The sequence below is a fragment of the Suricata suricatta genome, chromosome 8 (assembly GCF_006229205.1).
Source record: "Suricata suricatta isolate VVHF042 chromosome 8, meerkat_22Aug2017_6uvM2_HiC, whole genome shotgun sequence".
Taxonomy (NCBI): Eukaryota; Metazoa; Chordata; class Mammalia; order Carnivora; family Herpestidae; genus Suricata; species Suricata suricatta.
Window position 1 is genome coordinate 59,166,893 of NC_043707.1, and position 25,688 is coordinate 59,192,580.

The 25,688-nt window shown below is 39.5% G+C and overlaps 1 protein-coding gene across 2 annotated transcripts; it reads right to left on the reverse strand.

The window, feature by feature from the left end:
* Positions 1 to 708: 708 nt before the first annotated feature.
* RTCA (RNA 3'-terminal phosphate cyclase) lies at positions 709 to 25,392 on the reverse strand. Of its 2 annotated transcripts, XM_029949051.1 has the most exons (11): positions 25,133 to 25,392; positions 24,925 to 25,025; positions 22,352 to 22,495; positions 19,392 to 19,515; positions 16,873 to 16,931; positions 15,243 to 15,384; positions 14,524 to 14,648; positions 12,198 to 12,256; positions 6,120 to 6,214; positions 4,235 to 4,339; positions 709 to 1,077 (listed from the first exon to the last, which is right to left on the reverse strand). In XM_029949051.1, exons 1-11 carry the CDS (start codon positions 25,175 to 25,177, stop codon positions 976 to 978), a joined length of 1,101 nt encoding a protein of 366 aa, XP_029804911.1. In that variant the 5' UTR covers positions 25,178 to 25,392; the 3' UTR covers positions 709 to 975. The 2 variants fall into 2 exon arrangements, with proteins under 2 accessions (XP_029804911.1, XP_029804912.1); XM_029949052.1 differs by lacking the exon at positions 25,133 to 25,392 and having other exon boundaries at positions 22,352 to 22,510; positions 24,925 to 25,010.
* Positions 25,393 to 25,688: the final 296 nt, after the last annotated feature.

Sequence of the window (25,688 nt, forward strand, 5' to 3'; positions counted from 1 at the left end):
GGTTTCGGCTCAGGTCACATCTCATGGTTTGTGGGACTGAGCCCCCATCAGGCTTGGTGCTGACAGAGCACAGCCTGCTTGGAATTCTCGCTCTCCCTCTCTTTCTGCTCCTCCCACATTCCCTCCCTCTCTCTCAAAATAAATAAACTTAAAAAAATTAAAAAAAAACGCCTCTAAAAATATAAAAAATTTAAAAAAAAAACCTTCCTCAATACATTACAGGACAGCATGTGTTGCTGGCACACCAAACTGGTTCCGTTTGAGTCACAACCTCCACTGCCTACAGGGACCAGGAAGTAATCTAAATGTGGGTGTACGGTAATGGAGAGTGATGAAAAGCAGACTCTGTTCTAAAGGTGCTCAATTATATTTTAATTAGGTTTTGAATCTGTTGAATGTTTTAAAAGCCAAACAAAAACATACTGGGCTGAATTTGGACAAATTTACTAGGGTTCGATTTTGCAATCCTCATTGTTTGGCTTTCTAAACATTCAATAGGTTCAAAATCAGTATTTACCAACTGTCCACTGGAAAGAAGAGACATATAATTAGAATGAGAAAATGCTTATTAAATGTTATTGATGACACAGCAAATACTTGTGCAGAAAGTTGTCCCATTATGCATGAGGTTTCAGTAACCACAAATTACAGACCAAATCTATATCCCTGACCTACTCCATTATATAAGAAAGAAAAACACACTTCAGGTAGAAAAAATACTCTATTTCCATACTTTAATACTGAAATCAGCTCTCATACATACCCATCAACTCTTGTATTTCATTGTCTTTATCTCAGGAGATAAAGTAAGATTAATTTAATGAAGCATTCTCAGTAAATCTACAACACTCTGTACTTTATCTCCAAATTTAAGTCAGGTCCTTTAATAAGTTACTTCTTATTTGCCGTTTTGTAGTATTTATGAAGTGATTTAGTGCAATATATCATCGAGGTATTATTTAAAAGGCAAATACCCTACAGATATGGATTTGTCATCCCAATTCCTTGGCACTCAATAATGTAAGTGTCTTTAGAGGCATCTTCTTCATCTTCTGATTTCTTCACAGAGAATTTAGCCTGAAACCGGAGAAGCATTTAGTTTATAAATAAGATACGGAGAGACAGAGAGCCCTTAAATCCAACTTAAATAGGTAAGCAGTTAATATCAAGCTTATTTTATTGAAGACACTAGAGGCACAAAGATCAAATGACTCACGAGAAATCCGATAGTCTAAATATAAAATAGGTTGTTCCCAAACCATGACTCTTGCTCGAAGGAAACATACACCTGTGGGGTCCTGTCAGAATGTTCAGCCTGGGCCCTGTTCCACACCCATCACATCACAACCCCAAAAATATCTGCAAGCTAGACAAATACCATTTGCAAAGTCTCAACTGTTTTTTCTTTTTTAAAAATTTTAATGTTTTCTTTATTTTTTGAGACATAGAGAGAGAGAGACAGTGTGAGCAGGGGAGGGTCAGAGAGAGAAGGAGGCACAGAATTCGAAGACAGGCCCCAGGCTCTGAGCTAGTTGGCAGCACAGACCCCGATGTGGGGCTCGAACCCACAAACCGCAAGAGCATGACCTGAGCTGAAGTCAGACACTTAACCGACTGAGCCACCCAGGTGCCCCTGAAAATCTCAACTGTTAACTATCACACACCTTTACTACCTACTTCCTGTACTTTTCCTAAAACATGGCACTGAAGCATTTATACTTCTCTGATCTGGTCAAGATCAAGTTTTTAACTTCCCTCAAATTTTTCTTGCCAATTTAATTCTCTAAATATGCTATTAAAAAAAATCTAGTTCAGAGAAGGAAGGTGGAGGGAAGCCCTTCATCTTTGTTGGTCTTAACATGGTATTTTTCACTTGTTAACTAATTTAAGTTTGGCTCTGAAATATTTGGTCTCTATCACTGTATTCTGGAAACATGATTTTTTTTTAAAGCTACTGTGATCATTCTAATAAAACAATTAAAATCAAAACAACTGAGTGGGTTAAATTTGCACCAAATGGATTTTAAATAGGCCTAAGACCTTCAGATTCTATGAAACACAATTTGAAAATCATCGTTCTAGGGCCCTGTTGCATACTAAGAGTCACAAATTATTCCAGTTTCAGGATTATGTGACAGTGTACTAATATACCGTGGACACTGAAAATTACTGTTGAATGAATAAGCACTGAATTCTGAGCTATACAGCCAACTACCTGTGTGATTATATACATGTACATATTGTAACAAGCATTATGTGAACATGAAATACAAGAACACTCAAGGAAATCATTTCTAGTCTATATGTAAGCATACTGAAACCACACAAATATAAAGCTAGAAAGAGTCTTAATGGACAATGCACCAGTTTCTGATTTTATAGATGAATTACCTGCATCGAGGCACAGAAAGATAAAGCAGCTTGCCCCCAGTCACTCAGTAAGATACCACAGAGCGGAACAAGAAACCACAGCTATAAATTCCAGTTCACAGCACTCTCCACTACGTATTCACTTCAAATAACATGTCGGTGTCTACTGTATGCAGAGGACTATAAAAAGTGAGGACTAGGGGCGCCTGGGTGGCTCAGTCGGTTGAGCATCCAGCTTCAGGTCAGGTCATGATCTCACGGTTCGTGGGTTCGAGCTCCGCGTCGGGCTCTGTGCTGTCAGCTAGCTCAGAGCCTGGAGCCTGCTTCAGATTCTGTACCTCCTCCTCTCTCTGACCCTGCCCTGCTCATTCTGTTTCTCCCTCTCTCAAAAATAAATAAAACATTAAAAAAAAAAGTGAGGTCTATATGAATGCAACTTAGTCCTTGCCACCAAGAAGATCATAGTTTACAAAGAAAAAATGACAAGTAATATTTACAAATACAGTATAAATGGAATAATAAAAAGTACATTTACTATCTCTTGACATCAAATATACTTTGCCTTCAGTTCTTATTAGCCTTTTCCTACAATTGAATCAAAATCTATCTATGTTTTCTAATAACAAGAACAAAAGGTTTATGTTATTAAAAATCATGCAAATAAACTGTCGCGAGTAGGGCAACTCCCAGCTTTGTGCTTGCTACCCTTCTGCAATAGTTATCTTTTTAACAGTATGCATTACTGTTATAATTTTTAAAAATACTTTAGGTTAGCACCTTCCTTCGTAAAATTCTGAGTTACAAATTATAGATCACTTTATGAAATTACATTATAAAGACTACAACAAAACAGAAACACGCAATTACTGAAAAAGGCAAGAAATGAAACTGTATGCAGTAAGTGTAAAAAAAATGCAAAGAGAAACACTTTTAACAGGAAAATACCTAAATGTCAACAGGGGTTGTACTGGCAAAAGGGATTTATAGGCAGTTTTTCCCCTTTATTTTCCAAATTTTCTATAAGGAAATTATATTAGTTTCAGATAAAAAAATACATTAGTCAATTTTTTTCCTGTAGAAAAGTATAAATATGAGCTTAAACACTACTAAACCCTACTAAACAATTAAAAAGTTGTAAATCTACTCTTATAAAAGGTCAGAGGGCTGGTGTTAAAATTTCAGCAAATATTCTATTCTACCGTAGAATCAAAGAAAATGAAATATATAAGGTTTCATATAAACATTTCAGTTTATGGCCAACTGTGAATTCCTTATGATTTGGTGTCATATTTCGGACGAAAGTATCTTTGCTCTGTAAGGCAGAAGCACATGGGGGCTTTGCTGTGTGCTTTCCTGGGTCTGCTCAAAGCCCAGCTCTGCCACTAACAAACCATGTGGTCTTGAGCAGTTAATTTAATCCCTTTACCTCATTTTACTCACAGGCAAAATGGGAATAATAACCCAACAACCCAATGGTTATGCAGGGTCGGGGCACCTAGTGCGTTGAGCATTCAACTCTGGATTTACGCTAGGGTTATGATCTCGTGGATCTTGTGTTCAGGCCCTGAATTGGTCTCTGTGCTGGCAGTGCAGAGCCTGCTTGGGATTCTGTCTCCTTCTCCCTCTGCCCCTGCCCCATTTGCTCTGTCTCTCAAAATAAATAAAAATAAACTTTAAAAAATAAAATGGTTATGCAGAGTAAGATGATTCAGAAAAATTGCTGGGTCAGCCCAGTGTCTGCCACACAAGAAGTACTAGGTGAGGGACAGCAATTATGACTACCATTAAGTATTCTGTTTATTACAATCTGACCCAAAACTGGCTCAGATAAAAATCAATTAACTCTTTCTAATGTGATACTCACCTTTGCTAGTTGTTCAGCAAAATGTATAGCCGTTTGTGTATGGAGTGTAACTGGTCCTGTTTTTATTCTGGAAACTCCACAGGCTAATGCCATGAAAATGATCAGCTATTAGAAAAGAATAAAGAAGAAAAATTTCACACATTTACTAATATTTGGAGTTAAAATTGTACTGCTTACCATATGAAAACACTACTAGAAGTCAAAAAAGCTCAAAGATTTTCTACTTCTTTAGGTTTCCAGAAGTCCCAAGAAGACGACAGAAAACCTATGTCACCCACAGTCTGTGCTGTGGTACAGAAATGCTTAGCAGCAGCTGCCAATATAGATTTTCTAAAATGAGTGTTTAAGAATAAAACATAGAGTTAAAAGTTAGTATATCAGACCAACTGTTTCTACAAGGTGGAATATATAATATGAAGAGCTTCTTCCATTGTCTACAGTCATGTTTTTTAAAGTTTATTTATTTGAGAGAAAGAGAGAGCTTGCATGTGAGGGGGAGGGGAAGAGGAGAAGGAGAGATAGAATCCCAAGCAGGCCCTGCTTCTGAAATCAAGAGTTGGACACTAAACCAACTGAGCTGCCCAGGGGCCCCTAAAATTGTAACATTTTAGTGGGTAAATAAATAACACCAATACAGAATTCTTGGGAGTATAGAGTAAACCTGGCCAAGAAGGAAGAGACTAGAAATAAGGGAAATAAAAAACTAGTTAAGGAGGGGTACACCTGGGTGGCTCAGTCGGTTAAGCATTTGACCTCAGCTTGGGTCATGATCTCATGGTTTGTGGATTCGAGCCCTGCACTGGGTTCTTTGCTGTCAGCGCAAAGCCTGCCTCAGATCCTCTCCTTCCTCTCTCTCTGCCCCTGCTCTCTGTCTCTCTCTCTCTCAAAAACAAACATTAAAAGAAAGAAAGAAACTAGTTGAGGGCCACCTGGCTGGCTTAGTTGGTGGAGCATGAGACTCTTGATCTTGGGGCTGTAAGTTCGAGCTGCACACTGAGTGTAGAGTTATTTAATAAATAAAGTCTTAAAAAAAAAGTAAAGGAAAGAAACCAGTTAAGAAATCCTAAAGAATACATTTCTAAATGCAGCTTGATGGTTTAAGATGAAGGAGAAGAAAAGTGAGGTAGAGAAAAAGAAAGTCCATCAAGATAGGCGACCATAAAAAGATCTTCCTTGGAACTATTCACCAGCATTTCTCCGTATGAATAGATGCGTTAAGTTAAAGAGGTCTATGCTGCCGTCCAAGTGGAGATGCTGACAGGCACAAGGGCCAGAGGTAAGGAGAAAGGCCTGAACTAGCTGCTATAAACTTGTGAGTTTTCTGCGCACAGCTGGGACATGAACTGAGACTGGACAAAACACCCGAGGCAGTGAACAGAGAGGGAAGAGGCATGAGCCTGAGCCAAGAGACTCTCCAAAACTTGGAAAATGAGATGAAAACAACAATAACAAACTACCAAAGAGACTAAACTACACGGCCAGGGAGATGGAAGGCAAACCAAGGGAGCAAAGAATTTAGAGAAGGAAAGAATGATCAATTGTACCGAATGCTGTGGCCAGGTCAAGATGAAAACTGAAATTTGAGGAATATAAATTCCAGGAAACTATTTAAAAACTGGTTGAACTAGTACATGCCAATCAGTCTCTCACAAAGTCAGTGACAAAATTTACATTCATCTGAAGCACCTGGCTGGTTCATTTGGAAGAGCAGGAGATGCCTGATCTCAGGGTCAAGAGTTCAAGCCCCACATGGGGTATAGTAATTACTTAAATAAGATTTAAAAACTCAAAAAACAAATTAAAAAAACAAAATGTACAGTCAATCTATTTATCAAATACTCAAATCTAATAGCTTCAAAGGTTTTTATCCTAAAAGCATTATTACCTGGTCTTGCAGATACTCGTCCACAGCACCACCATGTCTAAGATTTGCTAACAGCATTTCGGCAGCTTCAATTCCAACCTTGTCTGCATTTACACCTATGACAGACACAATGTAAAAAAACAAAAACAAACTAAGAGGCAAAGGGTTGAATTAGTATATCCCAGTTAGCACTGGTATAACTTTTTTAGGCCTCTGAACTCACCCAACCAACTCACCCAAGACTTTTAAGTATATTTAATCATCTGAGAGCTTTGCACAATGCAAATAATTTGTATCTTTTCATGAACCTAGTGGAGGAAAAACCAGGCTGTATTTGGCCCTGTCTTAAAAGTATTAATTATGGGGGCGCCTGGGTGGCTCAGTCGGTTGAGTTGGTTGAGCTTGGTTGAATTTGACTTCAGCTCAGATTATGATCTTGTAGCTCATGGGTTCGAGCACCGTGTCAGGCTCTGTACTGCCAGCTCGGAGCCTGGAACCTGCTTCGATTCTGTGTCTCCCTCTCTCTTTGCCCCTCTCCCACTCACACTCTATCAAAACTAAATAAAAACATTAAAAAAATTTTTAATTAAAAAGTTATAATCCTATAACACTAGGCCTGTCAAAATTTGAAATCTGCAATTTATACGTGTTACAATTAATCTGTAGGCAATTCCATTAGAAATAAAGGATTTTTTTTAAGTCAGATAATTATGTTTCATCTAAGGAAAAGCTGATAAAAATTCTTATAGCAAATAACTGCAAACTTTTATTCCTTTAAGACTTAAATAGGCATTTATTATTTTGAAAATAAGACAGAATATTTATCCCCATGCCCCACTCCCTGGGTCTCTGCACACGCCCCAAATCTTCATACAACACTGAATGAATACAAAACAAGTCTGTCAGAAGTGCTGGAATGTCAAATGATTCTTTTAAAATAGTTACTTTAAATTAAAAGAAGCCCCTAGCTGCAAATAAAAATATCTTCTAAGGAATGGGAATGTGGTTAATTTTTGTTCCTGTTTTATATTTGGAAATTCATTTGATTATACGTGTACCTTTTTAAGATTTCCCAGAAAAGTGAACTTTTCAAAATTTTAACTGTTTCTCATTAGAGCAGTTATTATAATATAATAAATTAACTATCTTTACAACACCAATCAGTCAAGTACATGACTGAATGAAGCAGCTTGGAGCATGGAAATGTCAACTTCTTGGGTAAACTAGTTTGCCTCTTCCAAAGGGAAACGGAGATGGAGATGGTAACACCTAAGTTGTAAAAGTTGTCAAAAGAAATTAGAGATAATACTGACAAAGCATATAATACCATGACGGGTTCATAATAAGCTATTCGTAACAACAGTTAATACTGAGTACCTACTATGTGTGTCCTGTACGAAGTAACAGGAACTGTTTCCTTTGCTAGGACAACATAAAAATACACTCCTATGTTAGAGAACCAGAGGATAAGTAGGGACTAAGTTGTACGGTATAAACTATATCCCCAAGGATAGTTCAGAAAAGGAAAAGAATATAGGTTCTCAAACAATTTGAGAAGGTTTCGTGGAGCATGAAGACTCAAGAGAGTGCTTGAAGAATGGCTAAAATGTGCATGGAGGATGAGGGAGAGAAAAAGAATTCCTGGCTCTGTAGTATTAGAGAGCAGCAAGCGTACTAAGGTTTCTCTGCTGAGGGACAAAGTGCTTCCCAGAGCCACTCACCTTCCCTCCTACCCAGCCGCCCTGACCGTGAATAATGGTATGAATTGATCCCGATCATTTCCAGTTATTACTAGAGGTCTGTGGCAACTCAACAAAATGAGGCATATGTGAGAAATCTGTTTATTAGTATTCCAGGTATTATATTAGTTCTAAGCAAAAGAGCAAAATCCCAATTTCTTCTGAAATTTTTATGCTTTTCTAACTGACAAATAATCTTGTGGTATTTTGGATATTTCTCAAAAAGGTCTCAATTTTCATGGTTTACAATACAGCAAATTAAAATTAATTTCAATGATTTGGGTGTCTTTTAGCTTATTAAAAGGACAATACTATAAAACAGTTATTGCATTAAAAAGAGAAGGCCAAAAGATTGATCTTAGGACCTCAGAGAGATGCCATGAATTGCCACACATACTGAAGCAGGAAAGTGCTCACTATCACGTAGGCAATTTACACACACAGGACACAGGGACTGATGAACCACAAGCACAATCATCTCAGCAGACTGTTTTTCTCCCATAGTACTTCAAAGACCAGAGTAACAAAGAACACACAAATACTCAACAATCCAAAGACAGGGGCACCTGGGTGGCTCAGTCGGTTAGCCTCCGACCTCAGCTCAGGTCAGATCTCACGTTCGTGGGTTCAAGCCCCACGTCAGGCTCTGTGCTGACAGCTAGCTCGGAGCCTGGAGCCTGCTTCCGGTTCTGTGTCTCCTTCTCTCTCTGCCCCTCCCCCTCTCATGCTCTGTCTCTCTCTGTATCAAAAATAAATTAAAAAAAAAAAAACACAATCGAAAGACAGAAAATATCCTGTCCATACTGTAATCATATAAAGTTGGAAGGGATCCTTACATATAGATGGTGGTGGAATCTCATATTTCAGAAAAGGAAAGCCCAGAGCCACACTGCAGGATAATGCAGACATAGGACTAAATCTTCTGTCTTCTCGCTCTCCATTTAGCGCTCTCTATTATAATATACTGCCTCCATCCAAAACCCCAGTATCCTCTCAAACAAAACGAAACCTCACCTTTGTTACAAGATCAAAGAATGTTATAGCCAGAACTTGAGAAGTGCTCCAGGCTAATTCTTTCATTCAACAGATAAGTAAACTACACTCAGAATAGTATTAGTGACTGAAATAGAGACAGACATGACTCATTAGTTACAGGTTACTGCTTCTACCACAGATGATGGCGTGGACAACCAGCCAATGTTGCTTCTGGCAGTAACTCTTAGACGTTAGGATTCAGGGTCTGATAATTTTTTAGTCAATTTAAATCAGAAGTGAAAGGGGATAATGGAAACTATGGCATTCTCTCTGATATCCGTGTAATATATATACTAAGAGATAAGACCCCACGCTTCTTTTACATTTGCTAATGACACCTCACTTGACACCTGTGCCTGACAGGAAACCAGGGAGAGCACCAGCAGAGGCCAGTCGATCTGAGCCAGTGTGCTGCTAGAAGCATTCCCTTCTACCATTCTAACTCTAAAAATAAGTACTTGCATTCTGAAACTGTGTTGTCCAAAGACAGCTTCAAAGTAAAAGTGGTCTCCTACGACAAAGTAAGAAAAAGGTGTTGATGGAATATTAGCAATTTTTTCAGGGCTGGTCAGCAAAGTTAATTCTAAGTATTGCTAATAACGAAGTAATGATTGCTTTACAATCTCAGTGCAATATACCTAAAACTATCATCTACCCTGGCAAACTAACTCTACCTCCTATGTCACAAGTTGACATGTTTCTAGGTACCCAAGCTAGGAATCTAGAAGGTTATTTTTCACATTACCTTCCTCACTTCCTATATCCAACTGGTCACCAAATATCTACTCCCCCTCCTAATATCCTTGAATCGGTACTCCCCTCTCTAACCCCAATCATCGCATCCCTTTGTATAGGCCCTCACCATTTCTGACCTAAACAGCTATAACTGTCTTGTCTTCCTGCCTCCAATAAGGTTTTCCTGCAATCATCCACATAGTTATCAGAATTCCCCTTCCAAAGAGCTGATATGACATTCCTCCTTAAAGTCTTTACGTTTTCAGGGTGCCTGGGTAGCTCAGTCAGTTAACCGCCCGACTCTTGGTTTTGGCTCTGGTCATGATCTCACAGTTTGTGAGTTCGAGCCCCATGTCAGGGTCCGTGCTGACAGTGCAAAGACTACTTGGGATTCTCTCTCCTTCTCTCTCTGTCTCTGCCCCTTACCTCTGTGCCTGCCCCCTTTACTCTCTCTCAAAATAAATAAATAAACTTAAAAGAAATGTTTTACATCTTTACATTTTCATGACAAAACCCAAATTCTTTTATATGACCTGTCAACAAAGTCCTTCAAAATCTGGCCTCTGTCAACCTCTCTAACTTCATCTCCACTCCCCTGCTCCAGACGCTACACTCATCATACATAGTTGTAGTTGCCCAAACACAGAGCACACTCTTTTGTGTCAGCACTGTTCTTTGCCCTTCCTCCTTAGCTCACTTTTTCATCTGGTTAAATTCTACTCATCTATAGAACTTACTGGAGGATTGCTGAATAGCAGAAGCCAGATTTGGGGTCAATCAGCCCCCACAGGAGTATTAGCTGTTCTTCCCCTGTGCTCCCATGATACCCTGGGAATACCATGGTCTGTCTCCTCTACCAGACTAAGCCAGGAAACAGGACAGTGGTTCACATGTCTGTGACCCTAGTATACAGTACATGGCACTTCTTGGTACCCAATGAACTCATATGCCACCCAACGTCTGCCAAGCACTTACGACTTACATGGACTCCCAGTCACTGCTTTATATTTTGCATTATCTTTGCTTCCTCAAGTCTGCTGTAGATTCTGTATGCAATAGCTCACTATCCACATGGATTCTTCACTGTCCCTAACAAGTAACTAGTGTATTCTAAATACGTATTTTTTATCACTACTTCTCAAACTTCATTATACTTCAGAAATATGTAGTGAGCTTGTTAAAACAGATCCTTGGGATCAACTTCCAGAGATTCTAATTTGATAGGTATGGAATAAACCCCAAAATGTGTTTTTCTAACAAACTGTCAGATGATGTGGATATGTTACTGTCCACCAACCATAGTTTAAACAGCACAGTTTTAAACAGAATTCATTTGGAGATATTAATTTTATTTATTCTATTATGTTGTTAAGACTTGATACCCAACTAGTATCCACATCTATCAAATGAGCAGATTAAGATTATCTGAAATTTTTTTCTATTCAGCAATAATAATGTGGTGAAACAGCACAGCAAGGGTAAGCATCTTTAAAGATCTACAGAGTAGGAATAAAGCAATCAGTTACCATACACACATCAAGAAGTTCAACTAGAAGTCACTTCGATGGCAAAAGTAACTTCAAATATTAACAATTAGATGTATACACATCTCTCTTCTTCCAAATATGCTTAATCTTAACTACATTTCCCTTTCACAAAAATACTGTGTTTTGAAATCACCAATGTAATAACTGGCACAGGAAAGAATCATCAATGGACACGAAAACCACTGAATGAAAGCTGTATAGGAATAAGATAATCAAACGGTATTAAAGTATTATCCCAGATGACTTACTACCTATAAAAAGGGAAAGAATTTATAGCAGACATACCTGGAGGACACTACTTAACCAAACGATCACAGTCACCTTTACCAAGGAAGGACAAACTGACATCATCACTAACTCTGTTGTGATACAATCGAAGGTGCACAGCCACCTATGCAATATTCCTACTAAGAACGTTTCACCGGAATCTATCTAATCATGAGACAATCAGACAAATCCAAATTGTGGGAAATTCTATGAGAAAATGGCCTAGACTTTTCAAAATGTCATTATCATGAAAGGGGAAAAAAAAGGTGAAACTTTCTGCGGTAGAAAAGAAACTAAACAGAAATGATGGCCAGTTGCTGGGAATGCTCAAAAATGAAAATCCCCCACTACTCTAAAACCTATTTTGGAGGCAAGTGGTTATGTTGAATATAACAGACAAATTCTTTGGGTGTAAAAACGGTGTTGTGATTACACAGGTATTGTTCTTGGGACATCTGCGCTGCGGTATTCAGGGGTGAGACGCGGGATCTCCAATTTACACAACTAGTTCCGAAACACACACAACTTGTAGCTAACAGTTCACTGTGGGTAAATCTAGGAGAACAGTTTATGGATGTTCATTAGTCATTCAACTTTCTTGTAAGTTTGAAAGTTTTCAAGTATAAAGTTAGGAAAAATACTGAAAATTTAACGGACTCTAAAAATGAACCAGTTAATCATGTCCATTCAAACCTGCCATATTTCATGCTATAATGTTCAGTCCTGACAGGTAATTTAAAAATTTTACACTAACACTGGACTCCATTTATCTGTACCTCGTTTACCAAGCGATGATCCAGCAAACAAACAGCCAGTAGATGTCTCAGCAACAATGCTAAATAGGCAAAAAAAAAAAAAAATTACTATCTATGCAATAAATATTCTAAAATTACATGCAAATACAACCAGGAGAACAGTGGTTACTAACTATGTAGCACTAGATCTACTTAGTAAACTGCAAAAGTGAAATTCTTCATACAGAGAGCAGGACTCTCCATCTCCATCAGAGCATCAGCACCCGTCAGCTCTTCTGACAGAAGTCACACTAGATTCTAATCCGTTCACAGGTAAGGAATGGCTCTCCTGGAAGTTATCCTATTCACACTAAACGATACCATTTCTATGTACTATAAAGTGTTTTATTATTATCTAAAGTGAAAAAGGTCTTCCTATGTGTTCCAACGTAAGTGACCAACTTAACACAGACTGCTATATACTTAGGATGTTATATATGAACCTCATGGTAACCACAAAACTAGAACTTTGATACACAGAAAATAAGGAGGAAGAACACTACCAAAAGTCATCAATCACAAGGGAAGCAAGAAGAAAGGAATAGAGAACCACAAAAACAACCAGGAAACAATTAACAAAATGGCAATAATTATATATCTATCAAAAATTACAGTATCCAATAGCAAGTCAAGTGTCCATCAATAGATGAATGGAAAAAGAAGATGTATTATATACAATGGAATGTTACTCAACCATAAAAAGAAATGAGATCTTGCCATTTGTAACAACATGGATGGACCTAGAGTGTATTATACTAAGTGACGTAAGTCAGACAACAACAAACACCACAGGATTTCACTTATACATGGCATCTAAAAAACAAAGTAAACAAAAAGCACAAAAGACCCATAAATAGAGAAGGACAAACGGATAGTTGCTAGTGGGGAAGGGATGGGGGATGGGCAAAATGGGTGAAGAGGAGTGAAGGAGACAGGCTTCCGGTTACGGAACAAGTAAGTCACAGGGATGGAGGCCACAGCAATGGGAACGCAGTCAGTGGTATTGGGATGGCATCATAAGGAGACAGACAGAAGCTACACTTGAGGTGAGCAAAACATAGTGTCAAATCACTATGTCTGTACACCTGAAACTAATGTAACATTGTGTGTCAACTATATTTCAATAAAAAAAAGAAAACATCTTTCTACAGAAATTTTTGGTTTTGTTTTATAGTTTTTAGATAGTATTATCAAACATAGAATGTTTAAGTATGCATTTAAATCCTTTAGTAGAAACTCTGAAAAAGAGACTTTCTATTCACGAGAGACACTCTCATACTTCAAAACCTCAGATAAGCAGTCTTAAATTTAGGGCACCGGTCTGGCTCAGTAGGTGGAGCACATGCCTGATTTCAGTGTTGTGAGTTCAAACCCCAAGTTCAGTGTAGAGATTACTTAACAATGAAATCTTTAGGGGCGCCTGAGTGACTCAGTTAAGTGTCTGACTCTTGATTTCAGCTCAGGTCATGATCTCGCAGTTTGTGAGACTGAGCCCTGTGTTGGGCTCTGCACTAACAGCACAGAGCCTGCCTGGGATTCCCTCTCCCTTTCTCTTTGTCCCTTCCCCACTTGCACTCCTGCATGCATGCATACTCTCTCTCTCTCTCAAAATAAGTTAATGAAAAAATCACTTTAAAAAAAAGCATTTTATACTTAAATCAACATCTCGTCATTAAATAACATAATAACATAATTCTTTTCTAAATAGACCTTTGCTGTATCTAGCATTTACATGTAAATGGACTTCATATTTGAGGTATAGAAAAACAACTGGAAAATATTTCTCTCAGGATCAGCTTCAAAGGCTAACTTCTGATTGGCTTAAACATTTAAGTTCTCTTAAATGTTAAGAGCAAATAGGCTCTTACAACGTAATAAAAGGCAAACCATCCTTAGGAAAAAACTTCAGAATAAAATAATCATCTTAATTCATTGTACTACTGGTTTGGGTAGGAATGTCCTTAAAAATGTGTTTTAAAACTGTAAAACTTGGGGCACCTGGGTGGCTCAGTGAGCTAAGTGGCAGACTTCAGCTCAGGTCATGATTTCACAGTTCATGGGTTCCAGCCCCGCATCAGACTCTGTGCTAACAGCCTGCTTCGGAGTCTGTCTCCCTCTCTCTCTGACCCTCACCTGCTCACATTCTGAGTCTCTCTCTCTCTCTCTCTCTCTCTCTCTCTCAAAAATGAACACTAAAAAACAAAACAAAACTGTAAAACTTGAACAAAAATACTACAAATCTTTAATTTAAACAGGATAATTATTTCAGAGCTCTCCATCAGTATCCAGGAAAAAGTCACTGTCTTACATTATTCCATTTCCATTGCCAAAGGCTTGGTCTTTAGGTTCCTGAACAGGCTGGATGTTAACATACAGATCCCTAATCTCCTTTCTGATGCATCTTACAGCTGCCGCCGCCATGTCTTTTGCCACCTAGCTTGGCAAGACGGAAAAAAAAAAAAAAATAATGATTATTTTGACAACTGTTCTCAAGCTTTCAAATATACATACAATAATTAATATCTCTTACATGCATTAAAAAACTTGATTTTCAAGTGTAGCACAGAAGTTTAGGAAAAAGTTTTAATTAAAAAATTTATTAAAAAATTAAGGCCTTTGGAGCACTTGGGTGGCTTAGTTGGTTGACCATCTGACTTCAGCTCAGGTGGTGATCCCGCAGTTCATGAGTTCAAGCCCCACAGTGGGCTTGCTGCTGTCAGCAAAAAGCCTGATTCAGACCTCCTGTTCCCCCCTCTCTCTGCCCCTCCCCTGCTCATGTGTGTGTATGCTTTCTCCCTCAAAAATAAATAAAACATTAAAAAAAATTAAGTGCTTCTGGGGTGCCCGGCTGGTTCATCTGGTAGAGCATATGACTCCTGATCTCAGGGTTCTAAATTTTAGCCCCCACAATGGGTGTAGAGATTACTTAAAGATAAAATCATAAAATATATAAAGTACTTTCAATAATTTCAAAATTTGGATGACATAATATTTACCAAGACCCACACGCACTTCCAGACAACTTACTTTAAACGGCAAAACGCCAGCAACAAAAGCTCTTCCATATATCTTAGTCACAGAGCCACGGTCAGTTAAATTTATTGGGGTCAACTGCTTAACGGGTGACATTCGGAGAATCACTTCACCGCCTCCTTTTGGGTAGTAGCCCCTACAAAAAAAGGGATGACAAATACTCACATAAACTGACTGTATGACAAGATATAGCTCAATATTTACAGTAAAATAACATATGAATTATATCTAAACAAATAATTCATCTTTGAAATTTCCAAGCAACATTTTAGATCTGTGCTATCCAATATGGTAGCCAAACTACATGTGACTAAATTTAAATTTAAAACTCAGCTCCCCAGTCTCACTAGCCACCTTTCAAGTCTTTTGTGGCTCATGACTACCACATTGGGCACACAGGGAACTACCCCTCAATGAACAGAAAGTTCTTTCTGACATTGCTGTTTTAGGATATAAACTCCTTGATGCCAGGGCTTTGTGTTTTGTTCCTGCTCTACTCCAGTGCCTAAAACAATGTCTGGTAAGCAGGAGGTACTCAGTAAATACGATGAATATTAAGTAAACACAAACAAAATTTTAACTCAAATACTGACTGTCCCTTATTCTCCAGAAGATGACGGGAACACACAGATGAGGGCACCTGCTCCCATCCACCAGGAGCTCCCCATCCGGTAGGGAGCTGGCTCTACAGACAACTTGCTAGAACACAAGTCAGGCCGTAGAAAAAGGCTACAAGAGAGGTGCAAATGCGAATTCCAACTGAGACACACTCATGACAACTCACACAAGAAATTACAGGTCACATTTTGAAAATATACAGGATGTCCAGTTTTTAAAAGAGCAGGGAAGGAAAAACATGAACAAAGACATGAAAGCCCCAAGGCACAAAGCAATTTTAAAGAGTAGTAAGCAATCATATGTTAGAATACGTGGAGAACAGAGGCACCTGAGTGGCTTAGCTGACTGAGTGTCCAACTCTTGATTTCGGCTCAGGTCATAATTCTAGGGTCATGGGCTCCAGACCTGAGCCAGGTTCTGTGCTGGGCGTGGAGCCTGCTTAAGATCTTCTCTCTCTTTCCTTCTGCCCCTGACCCGCCCTCACCCCCCCTCATGCTCACTTGCTGTCTCTCAAAAAAAGAAAGAAGAACACATGGAGAGTGGGAATGAAGTTAGAAAGATAAACTGCAAAAGGACTGCAGCGCACTTAAATGCCACATCAAGAAATCTGGCCTTGTTATTATGTGGCAGAAGGGAATCCTTGAGGGGAAATAACCTGAATGCCCAATATGCTTCTTAGGAAAATAATTCTGATTGCACTGTGGGAAAGAATCTCTTTTATGACTGTGCGGTGCCTCATCCAGTTGTCTGCACACAGATAGTACTCAATCTGTGCTGAGCATGAACAACAATAGATATGAAGGTCCCTCAGTGTAATAATTCCCTTGAAAATATGTCTCCCAAAAAACAAGCAAACATCATATCAGCTGCTTTCAAGTCCCCATGCCCCTGCTGCTTACTGTTTTTAATGATTTCTTACTAGAAGTAGCGGGCTCCAGAATAATTCCCTAAGGTCTAATTTTCCCATTTTTAGCACAAATGGTGGGTCAACAAATAAGTAACTCACCTCATTTTAATATCACAATTAAATTGGAAACCAAATTTTTCCACAATTGGCTTGAAAACCTGAAAAATCAGTTTATTGTTACATTAACTACAAATATTCACTGATTTGACAAGTATATTCATTACACAAAAATGCTCTGCAGTGAGGTGATAAGAAGGTACTATAGATAAACAGATATAAAAATGTGTAGACTAGTTCTGTTTCTCATATAACTGACATGTAAACTAACATTAAAAGTTTAACTCTTAATTAATCAGCGTTATGCAAGTCTATCTAAGGAAAAAAATATCAGAACTCATGATCCTTGATCCCAGTGGCTACTCCACAGGACAGTATTTCCTATCCCTTTGCAATATAATACGTAAGAAATTAGGGGATAGTGATGAACAGCATTCCATTCCGCCTTCTTCAATTTTTTTATACATTGAAATCTCATTGCCTATTCAATGTTTTATCCTCATTTTTTCCATCTAACATTATAAACAAAGGCATTTTCCTGACATCATAAAATTCTTCCTAAACAGTATTTGAATGGCTCTGTGGCATTCTAGCATAATTTACTGAACCACCGCCCAAGTGTTCATAATTACATAATTATGTATACTATACAGTGATTACTATAGTATATAATGCTCTGCTCAAATACCTTTAACATTTATCTCTGGCTGCATTCTGTAACATTTAATTACGGTCATTTCCTTGAAGGGGAATTATTAGGTGAAGAAATGATATTAACTTTTATTATACAGCCTTATCAAACTGAATTTTAAAAGATTATACCATCTATTAAAATGGCAAAGAAAATTAAATTCAATACCAAGTGCTGGGGAAACGCAGCATAGCTGAAATTCTGGTGAAAGTGCAGAACAATGCAGCCACTTTGGACGCCAAGACAATTTGGCAGTCTGTCATAAAATCAGATCTATACTTACTATTACCAGCAATGCCTCTCCTTGGTAATTACCCAAAAGAAATGAAAACTTACATTCACACCAAAAAACCTGTATGTAAATGTTGATACAGACTGGATTCATATTGCCAGAAACTGGAAACATCCCAAATGTCCTTCAACAGATGACTGGATGAAGAAACTGGGACATCTATATAATAGACTACTACTTCTCTCTCATTACCAAAATATGTGACATGGACAAATCTCAAACATATTATGGTAAGTGGGGAAAAAAACAGGCTCAAAAAGCTACATACAGTATTATTCCTATATATGGTGTTCTGAAAAAAAAGGCAAAAGTATGACAGAAGATAGATGAGTAGTTGCCAAGGTCCAGGGCACAAGAATGATTACAAAGGGGTCTGAGGTGATTTCTTACAGTAATTCTGTATCTTGACTGTGGTGGCCAGTTCACAACCATAGGTCAAAAATCACAGAACTGTACACTAAAAAGATGTATTTTACTATAATTATACCTCAATAAGCCTGGAGGAAAATAAGAGGATGCCACTTCTCTCTCCTACTAGGCGTGCCAACATGGAGTTTCAACATTTTGAAAACTTATAGTCAAAATATAGTATTTATTTTATCTTGTTGAGGTAAGTAAGAACACTTAACATGGGATCTACCTCTTAACCAACTTTTTGAATGGAGCATATATTATTGCTGACTATAGGTAAATGTTGTACAGATCTCTAGAGCTTATTCATCTTGTTTAACTTTAAATTTTATGCCTGTTGACTCGTAATTCCCCATTGTCTTCTTCCCCATACCCCATTCCACTCTTTGACTCTATGAATCTGATTACCTTAGATACCTTATACTAGTGGAATCATGCCAGTATTTGTCTTTATGTGATGCTATTTCACTTAGCATCACGTCCTCAAGGTTCATTCATGCTGTCACATCTTCTAGAATGTCTTTGTCAAGGCTGAGTAGCATTCCACTGTATGCATAAGCCACATTTTCTTTATCTATTCATCCATCAACAGACATCTGGGTTGTTTTCTCATCTTAGCTATTATGAATAGTGCTGCAATGAGCACGGGAATGCTAATCTCTCCTCAAGTTCCTCATTTAGTCCTTTTGGATAAATACTCAAAAGTGGGATTTCTGGATTATATAGGTTTGTTTTTAATTTTTTGAGGAACCTCCACACTGTCTTCCATAATGTATGCACCATTTTACATTCCCACTAATAGGGTGTGAGGGTTCCAATTTTTCCACATCCTCCTCAGTTCTTGTCAAACACATGTCTAATTTTTGTTTTGACGTTTTTCTTCCAAAACAGAGTTCCTGTATTTATAAAAGGACTGATTTATATAAGTAATAAAATTCATGCAACAATTACACTTGAGGTTTTACAAGAATTCACTATGAGCACTGCTCTTAGACACAACACAAAATCTAAAGTAAACAGAATCCCTTACTTTCTCCCACGACAGAACTAGACACCATGAAGAAACAAACAGGCATCCACACAACTACTCAGGATATATTTAAGTAGAGAACGGGGGTTCACAAGAACACACGAGACCATCCTCAGCTCCTCAACAAGAGCCCTTACCATGGCCGTGTAATCGATCTGCGGGGCCATTTCAGCATTCGTTCCACCTTTTAAACGAAGCTCTGATGGAGAAGCAGCAAAGAGAACGCAGGGCATTGAGACCTGCATCAAGAGGCACACACTCCTAAGGAGAAGGCAAACAGGCTTAGCTGCATTTTCTTTTTGAAGTCTTAAGAACATGGTATTACGACACATCACCATGAGCGGAGGCACAGACAATTGGGGAGGCAGGTATATACCCAAGTCTAACGTTAATAAACACCCCATTAAAAAAAAGAGGCAGAGTGTGCCTGGCTGGCTCAGTCAGTACAGCATGCAACTCTTGATCTTGGGGTCATGAGTTCAAGCTCCACACTGGGCGGAGAACTTACTTAAAAAAAAAAAAAACACACACCCCAGGAACTGAATGATAAAATCCTGAGTCTTAAAGACAGCATTTCACAGAAGTAACTGGCCTTAAATGATCAGAAAATCTGGGTTTGAATTAAACATTAGTTATATGATCTTTCATTAATTTACAAATAAAAGATTTTTTTAAATGACACCATTTTTATAACATGTTTATAAATGGATTCTTGAAAGTGCAATTTATGAAAATGTGTTTAATATAGTCAAAGTCTAAAAATACACCATAGGAAAGAGGGTAAATTAAGTTGTAATAACATTCATAGAGTTACACACATAAAAGTCAACGTCTAGAAATACTTAAATAATTTTATCTTAATCTCTACTATGCACAAGCCATTGTTCCAAATATCAAGTTAAGATATAGATCCTACCATCATGGAGTTTATGATATGACAAAATAATATTTCACAAAGACTGACAGCTGAATATTTTATATAGAAATAAGTTTAAAGAAAATAATCTTTCAGTAACTCACCTCTGCTCATTTTAGTAAAATAATGTGAGAAGTCATGAGGAATAATTACAGAATATGAAATATTTTGTAAAAATGATACACTTGGTCAGATTTTCTAAATGAGCCGTCACATTCATAGATTAGACATAGATGTAGCATAGATTTGACATAGCCTCAATACCAAAAGACTTCACTTAACTTTCTTATGGTAACAATGCAGTTTCTATCACTAACAATGCATGTCACTAATTTAGTAGAGATTTACTGACTGCATAATACGGTAGATATTGTAAGAGAAAACGTGTACAATATAATCCCTGTTCTCAAGGAGTTAAGCCTAGGAGCAAGTGAATAAACTTGGAAATGTTTAGTTTACAATAAACCATAAGGTTAAAACTACTAAACTTCTCAGTGTTTATTCCCTCTGAGGAATGCAACATTTAAAGTGTTCTCCCTATTCCCCTGATAAAACCAGATTCTTAGTAAAGAAAACCTTAATTTTAGGAATGAGAAATTCCTAAACACATGGTTTGAGAAAACACATGGTACTCTAATCACAGTTAAGGATAAAAATGTTAGAAAGTGAGGAAGATACGTTTTCTTGCTAGGAACAAGCAAAAAGCTTGTTTTAGTCCTCTAAATGGAACTGGATTTGCAACGTTAAACTCATTTCCCATACAGGCTAGTGAATTAGAAGTCAGAGGCCTACATTCTAACTCTAGTTCTGTCTCAAACTTTGTGACCTCGGGTACATCACTTAACACCAGAGGGTCTTTATTCTCTCATTCTTAAGTGGAGGAAGGAATGGAAATACATGATGTCTATTTTCCCTCTTGCAGCTTCAAAATTTTACAGTTCTATTTTAGTTAATTTTTAGAGAGTTGGTTAACTATAATCCACCCCCCACTTTTCATACAAGAGAATACCCAAAATGATATTCTGACTACAAGTAAAGATATCTCAAAATTCCCGAATCCCCTTAGAAAGTTCTCACTTGGCAAACCTCACCTTGGGCCTGGCAGCAGGTCCCTTTTCACAGAGGTCTATTCACAGCATCACTCAAATCTCAATTATCACTAAATATTTTCATAAACTAAACTAATCAAAATCTATTAAAACAGTTTCTGAAACAAACTGGCGTCAGGTTTCCATTACTAGTTCTTATTTTATCAAATTTCCTACTGAATGGATAGGATTTTGGTAAAAAGGTATGGTTTTCAATAGCAATCAGCCAAATAACCCAGAAACCACAAAAAAGCCCTCTCCATGTTTTGTCAATAAAAGGAAGAATTCCTGGAAAAGGATAAAGGCTCAATTTAATTGTTAAATATCCATTTTTCCAAAGGGGTAAGAAACCCAAGATCAAACCTACAAATTTCTAAACAGGGTAGCATAAGTATCTACTTAAAAACACCAAAAATGGGGCGCCTGGGTGGCTCAGTCGTTTAAGGGTCCGGCTTTGGCTCAGGTCATGATCTCATAGTTCGTGGGTTCGAGGCCTGCATCGGGCTCTGTGCTGACAGCTAGATCAGAGCCTGGAGCCTGCTTCAGATTCTGTGTCTCTCTCTCTGACCCTCCCAGAGCCCGGAGCCTGCTTCAGATTCTCTGTCTCCCTCTCTCTAGACCCTCCCCTGCTTGCACTGTCTCTCAAAAATAAATAAAAAACATAAAAACAAAACAAAACAAAAAACAAAAAAACCCACCAAAAATACCTAGACCAAAAGTAGAATATGACTCAGAATTAGCTGCAAGCCAAGAACTAAATATGCTACACACAATGTAAAAACTACTATTACTACAGTGCATAAAAACGTAGTCATTTTCGGATATTCAGTTTCTGAATAATAAAAAGAAACAAATATGCTATAGTATGCACATAAGAAAATTCTAGATATGATATTAGCTACAATTAATAGGAAATTAGATACCCCAAACTACATAATGTCTAACCCTGAAAGGTTACTGTTTTCTCCATTTAAAAAGTAAGGAAATGAAAGCTCAGAGGTTAAGCAACTTGTGTAGTAACTGGTAGTACCCGCATTTGAATCCACGTCTAACTGCAAAGCCCATACTTAAATGGAATGTAAGTGACACATACCCTGCCGTCTTGGTATCTGCTGTGTGGATTCCACCTTTAATCTTCTCCGGTGTAAACACTATTTCTGTTGAGCCGATTTCTGCCCCCTCCAGGTGGCCATCACACAAATCTCGAATCATTTCCAGTCCAGATAAATGTTGAGGCCTTCAGGTCATAATACTGCATCAAAACGTGTGCATTCAGACTGCCTATATCCCCACATTTTATGACCCATTTATAAAACTGCAATGGCAAGAAAAGAGCAAGGTCTAACCACAAGAAATGCCGTATCTTCAGGGCTAGAACTCCTTTACATGTACCTAGACTGCCTGCTGGTAGGCATCTTTCAAGAACTCCTTCCAGACCACTTATTTTAGCTATTGTTGCAAATGAGAAGTGTGCAAAGAGGAAAACTGATAAAACTAAGTGCCACCAATCTCACTTGCATGTCATTGAATAATCTAGGGTACCTATTATGGGCGGAACTGTGTTCCTCCAAAATTCTTCTGTTGAAGCCCTATAGAATGTGACTGTAATTGGAGTCACGGCCTTTAAAGAGATGATAACATTAAAGAGACACGATTAGGGGGCTCCCAGCTGGCTCGGTTAGTACGGTGTGACTCTTGATCTCAGGGTTGTAAGTTTAAGCCCTATGATGGGTACAGGGATTACTTAAAAATAAAATCTTAGGGGCACCTGGGTGGCTCAGTCGGATAAGCGGCTGGCTTCAGCTCAGGTCATGATCTCATGGTTCATGTGTTCGAGCCCCGAATCGGGCTCTGTGCTGACAGCTAGCTCAGAGCCTGGAGCCTGCTTCGGATTCTGTGTCTCCCTCTCTCTCTACCCTCGCCTGCTCGTGCTGTCTCTCTCTGTCTCTCAAAAATAAATAAAAAACATTTAAAAAAAAATTTTTAATAAAAAATAAAAATAAAAATCTTTAAAAATTTAAAAAGAGTTAGTTAGGGTAAGCCCTAATCTATTCTCTGTGGTGTCTTTATAAAAAGAGGAGGCTGGGGGGCTGGGGGGAGTGCCTGGGTGGCTCAGTCATTTGGGTGTCCAACTTCAGCTCAGTCATGATCTTGCATTTCATGAGTTCAAGCCCAGCGTGCAGCTCTGTACTGACAGCTCAGAGGCTGGAGCCTGCTTCGGATTCTGTGTCTCCCTTTCTCTCTGCCCCCTCCTGCTCATGCTCTCTCGCTTTCTCAGAAACAAATAAACATTTTAAAAAAATTTTAAAAAGAGAGATTAGGACATACAAACACAGCAGGGGTACACATGCCCATAGGATGACCACATGAAGTGGCAGCAAGAGAGAGGCCACCTTCCAAGCCAACGAGAGAGACCTGAAAACAATCTTCCCGAAAACCAAGAAACCACCCCTGTCACCACCTTGATCTTGGACCTGCAGGCTCCAGAACCGTGAGAAAATGAATTTCTGTTGTTTAGGCTACCCAGTCTGTGGTATTTTGTCATGGCGGCTCTACTAGCAAACTAATGAAGTATCTACCACAGCCTTAATGAACTGCATTTCCCTACTGGTGAAATTGCCCCAAACTACTGCTGTGACTGAGGCAATTAATGTTCATATATATCAAAAACTGCCCTTTAATTTCAAAATGGAATGTAGATAAAACACTAAGAGACTGCTGATCTATCACAATGCCCAAAAGAATCAGTTTGGCTTCAACCTGGGTCCCTTTCTAACAGGAGCATATACCTGAAATTTAGCTAGTGGCATGCCTAGCTTCCCAGACAAGAAACAAGGTCAAGTGTCAAGGTGTTTCCCTGTCCACAACTGATAATTCTGGTTGTACTCATAGCTTCTTAGAGGTCTGGGGGTGCCTGGGTGGCTCAATTGGTTAAGCGGCTGACTTCCACTCAGGTCATGAACTCACAGTTCATGGGTTCCAGCCCCACATCAGGCTCTGTGCTGACAGCTCAGAGCCTGGAGCCTGCTTCAGATTCTGTCTCCCTCTCTCTCTGCCCCTCCCTCACTGATGTTCTGTTTTTCTCTGTCTCAATAATAAATAAAAACATTTAAAAAAATTTAGAGGTCTTAAGTTAAGTTAGAAAAACACATGTCAGGCCCTTTCCTGAGCGATGATTCTATACACTGGTTAAAAAGCGGGGTTTCCTCTGGCCGCATAGACTGTTCTGCCCTGATCCATCTTGCCGGGTGCTGCAAGCTCTCCAGGTACTTGAAATGCCTGATGATGCGGGACAACATTTTAAAAGATAATTCATCAGGAAGCGAGAGAACTCTAGCCATCTAGAGAAGACATGAGCCTGTTTTCTCAATTTGCCCCTTAAGGCTTTCCAGACTGCACAGTTCTGGTCACCGCTAACCGTGTAGGCCAGAGCATGCTCCCCCGGGGCCGTGGGGCCCGGCTTTCACATTCCTCAACCTTAGGTCGGGGATCTTCCAAGCATCACCACCCGCGTCCTCGATTCCCCGCCCCAAAGCCGGAACAAACCCGGGGCCCCAAGGACCGCAGTCCGCACCCCTCTCCAGCCCCAGCGCCTGTCCCCCGGCCAGGCACGAACCCACACGCATCCCCTAGTCCTGCGGCCCCGCCCCCAGCGCCCCGACTTACCGGAGGCCTGGCGTGCTGCGGCCGGCTCGGATCTTCTGCACTCGCAAGGGGAGGCCTAGAAGACAGCTCAGGGCTGTAGAGACCCGCAGGATCTGGCCGCCCTGCCAAGGGTGCGGGTGGGAGAGGAGAGAGAAAACATCAGACAGGAACACTCTCCTTCCCAGCCCGGGCTGCAGCGCCACCGGCCTTGCCTCGGGTCCGTACTCACCCCTTCCATGATCCCGCCGTCCACCTCCACCCGCTGCCCGGCCATTGGGGGCGTCCTGGGGCCCGGCCCGCAGCGACAAGGCCTCCGCCGGAGCAGGAAGAAGAAGAGACGCTCGCTCCGGCCCCGCAGTTCCGAAACCCTGGTCTCCGTTGGGGGCCCGCGGGGTCTGGCGGAAGCGTGGAAGCAGAGTCTGCTCCGGGAAAACCGGATGCAGCAGAAACAATCCCTGCCACACAGGGCCTAGAACCCCGGATCTCCGGGTCCGCCGCAGTGCGCATGCGCCCCACGCAGTGCTTCATAGAGGCGGTGCCAAGAAAACTCCGTCAAATCCGACGCTCTCGGTAAAGGGCTGGCGGTCTGGGAGGCACCCTGGGACGTGGTAGGAAGCAGATGGGTTGAAGTCTGGAGCCCAGAATACCGAAAAACATGCAGATTGAAGAAAGCCTACGTTTCAACTCAAACTGGATTCTCCAGTTGCCTCTCATACTCCTTCAAACATCTCTGTGTATCTCCGTTTTCTCGAGGTTCCTGCTGTATCCAGAGCTGGAGACATTTA

What these genes read in the sequence shown, in the direction of transcription:
- RTCA (XM_029949051.1), bottom strand. Translation starts at nt 25,177, where the DNA reads ATGGCCGGGCAGCGGGTGGAGGTGGACGGCGGGATCATGGAAGGG. An exon ending in GGCAATGGAAATGGAATAAT is followed by an intron (nt 12,257 to 14,523) that starts GTAAGACAGTGA and finishes TTGCCTATTTAG; the next exon opens with CATTGTTGCTGAGACATCTA. An exon ending in ATCATCGCTTGGTAAACGAG is followed by an intron (nt 6,215 to 12,197) that starts GTACAGATAAAT and finishes TGTCTGTCATAG; the next exon opens with GTGTAAATGCAGACAAGGTT.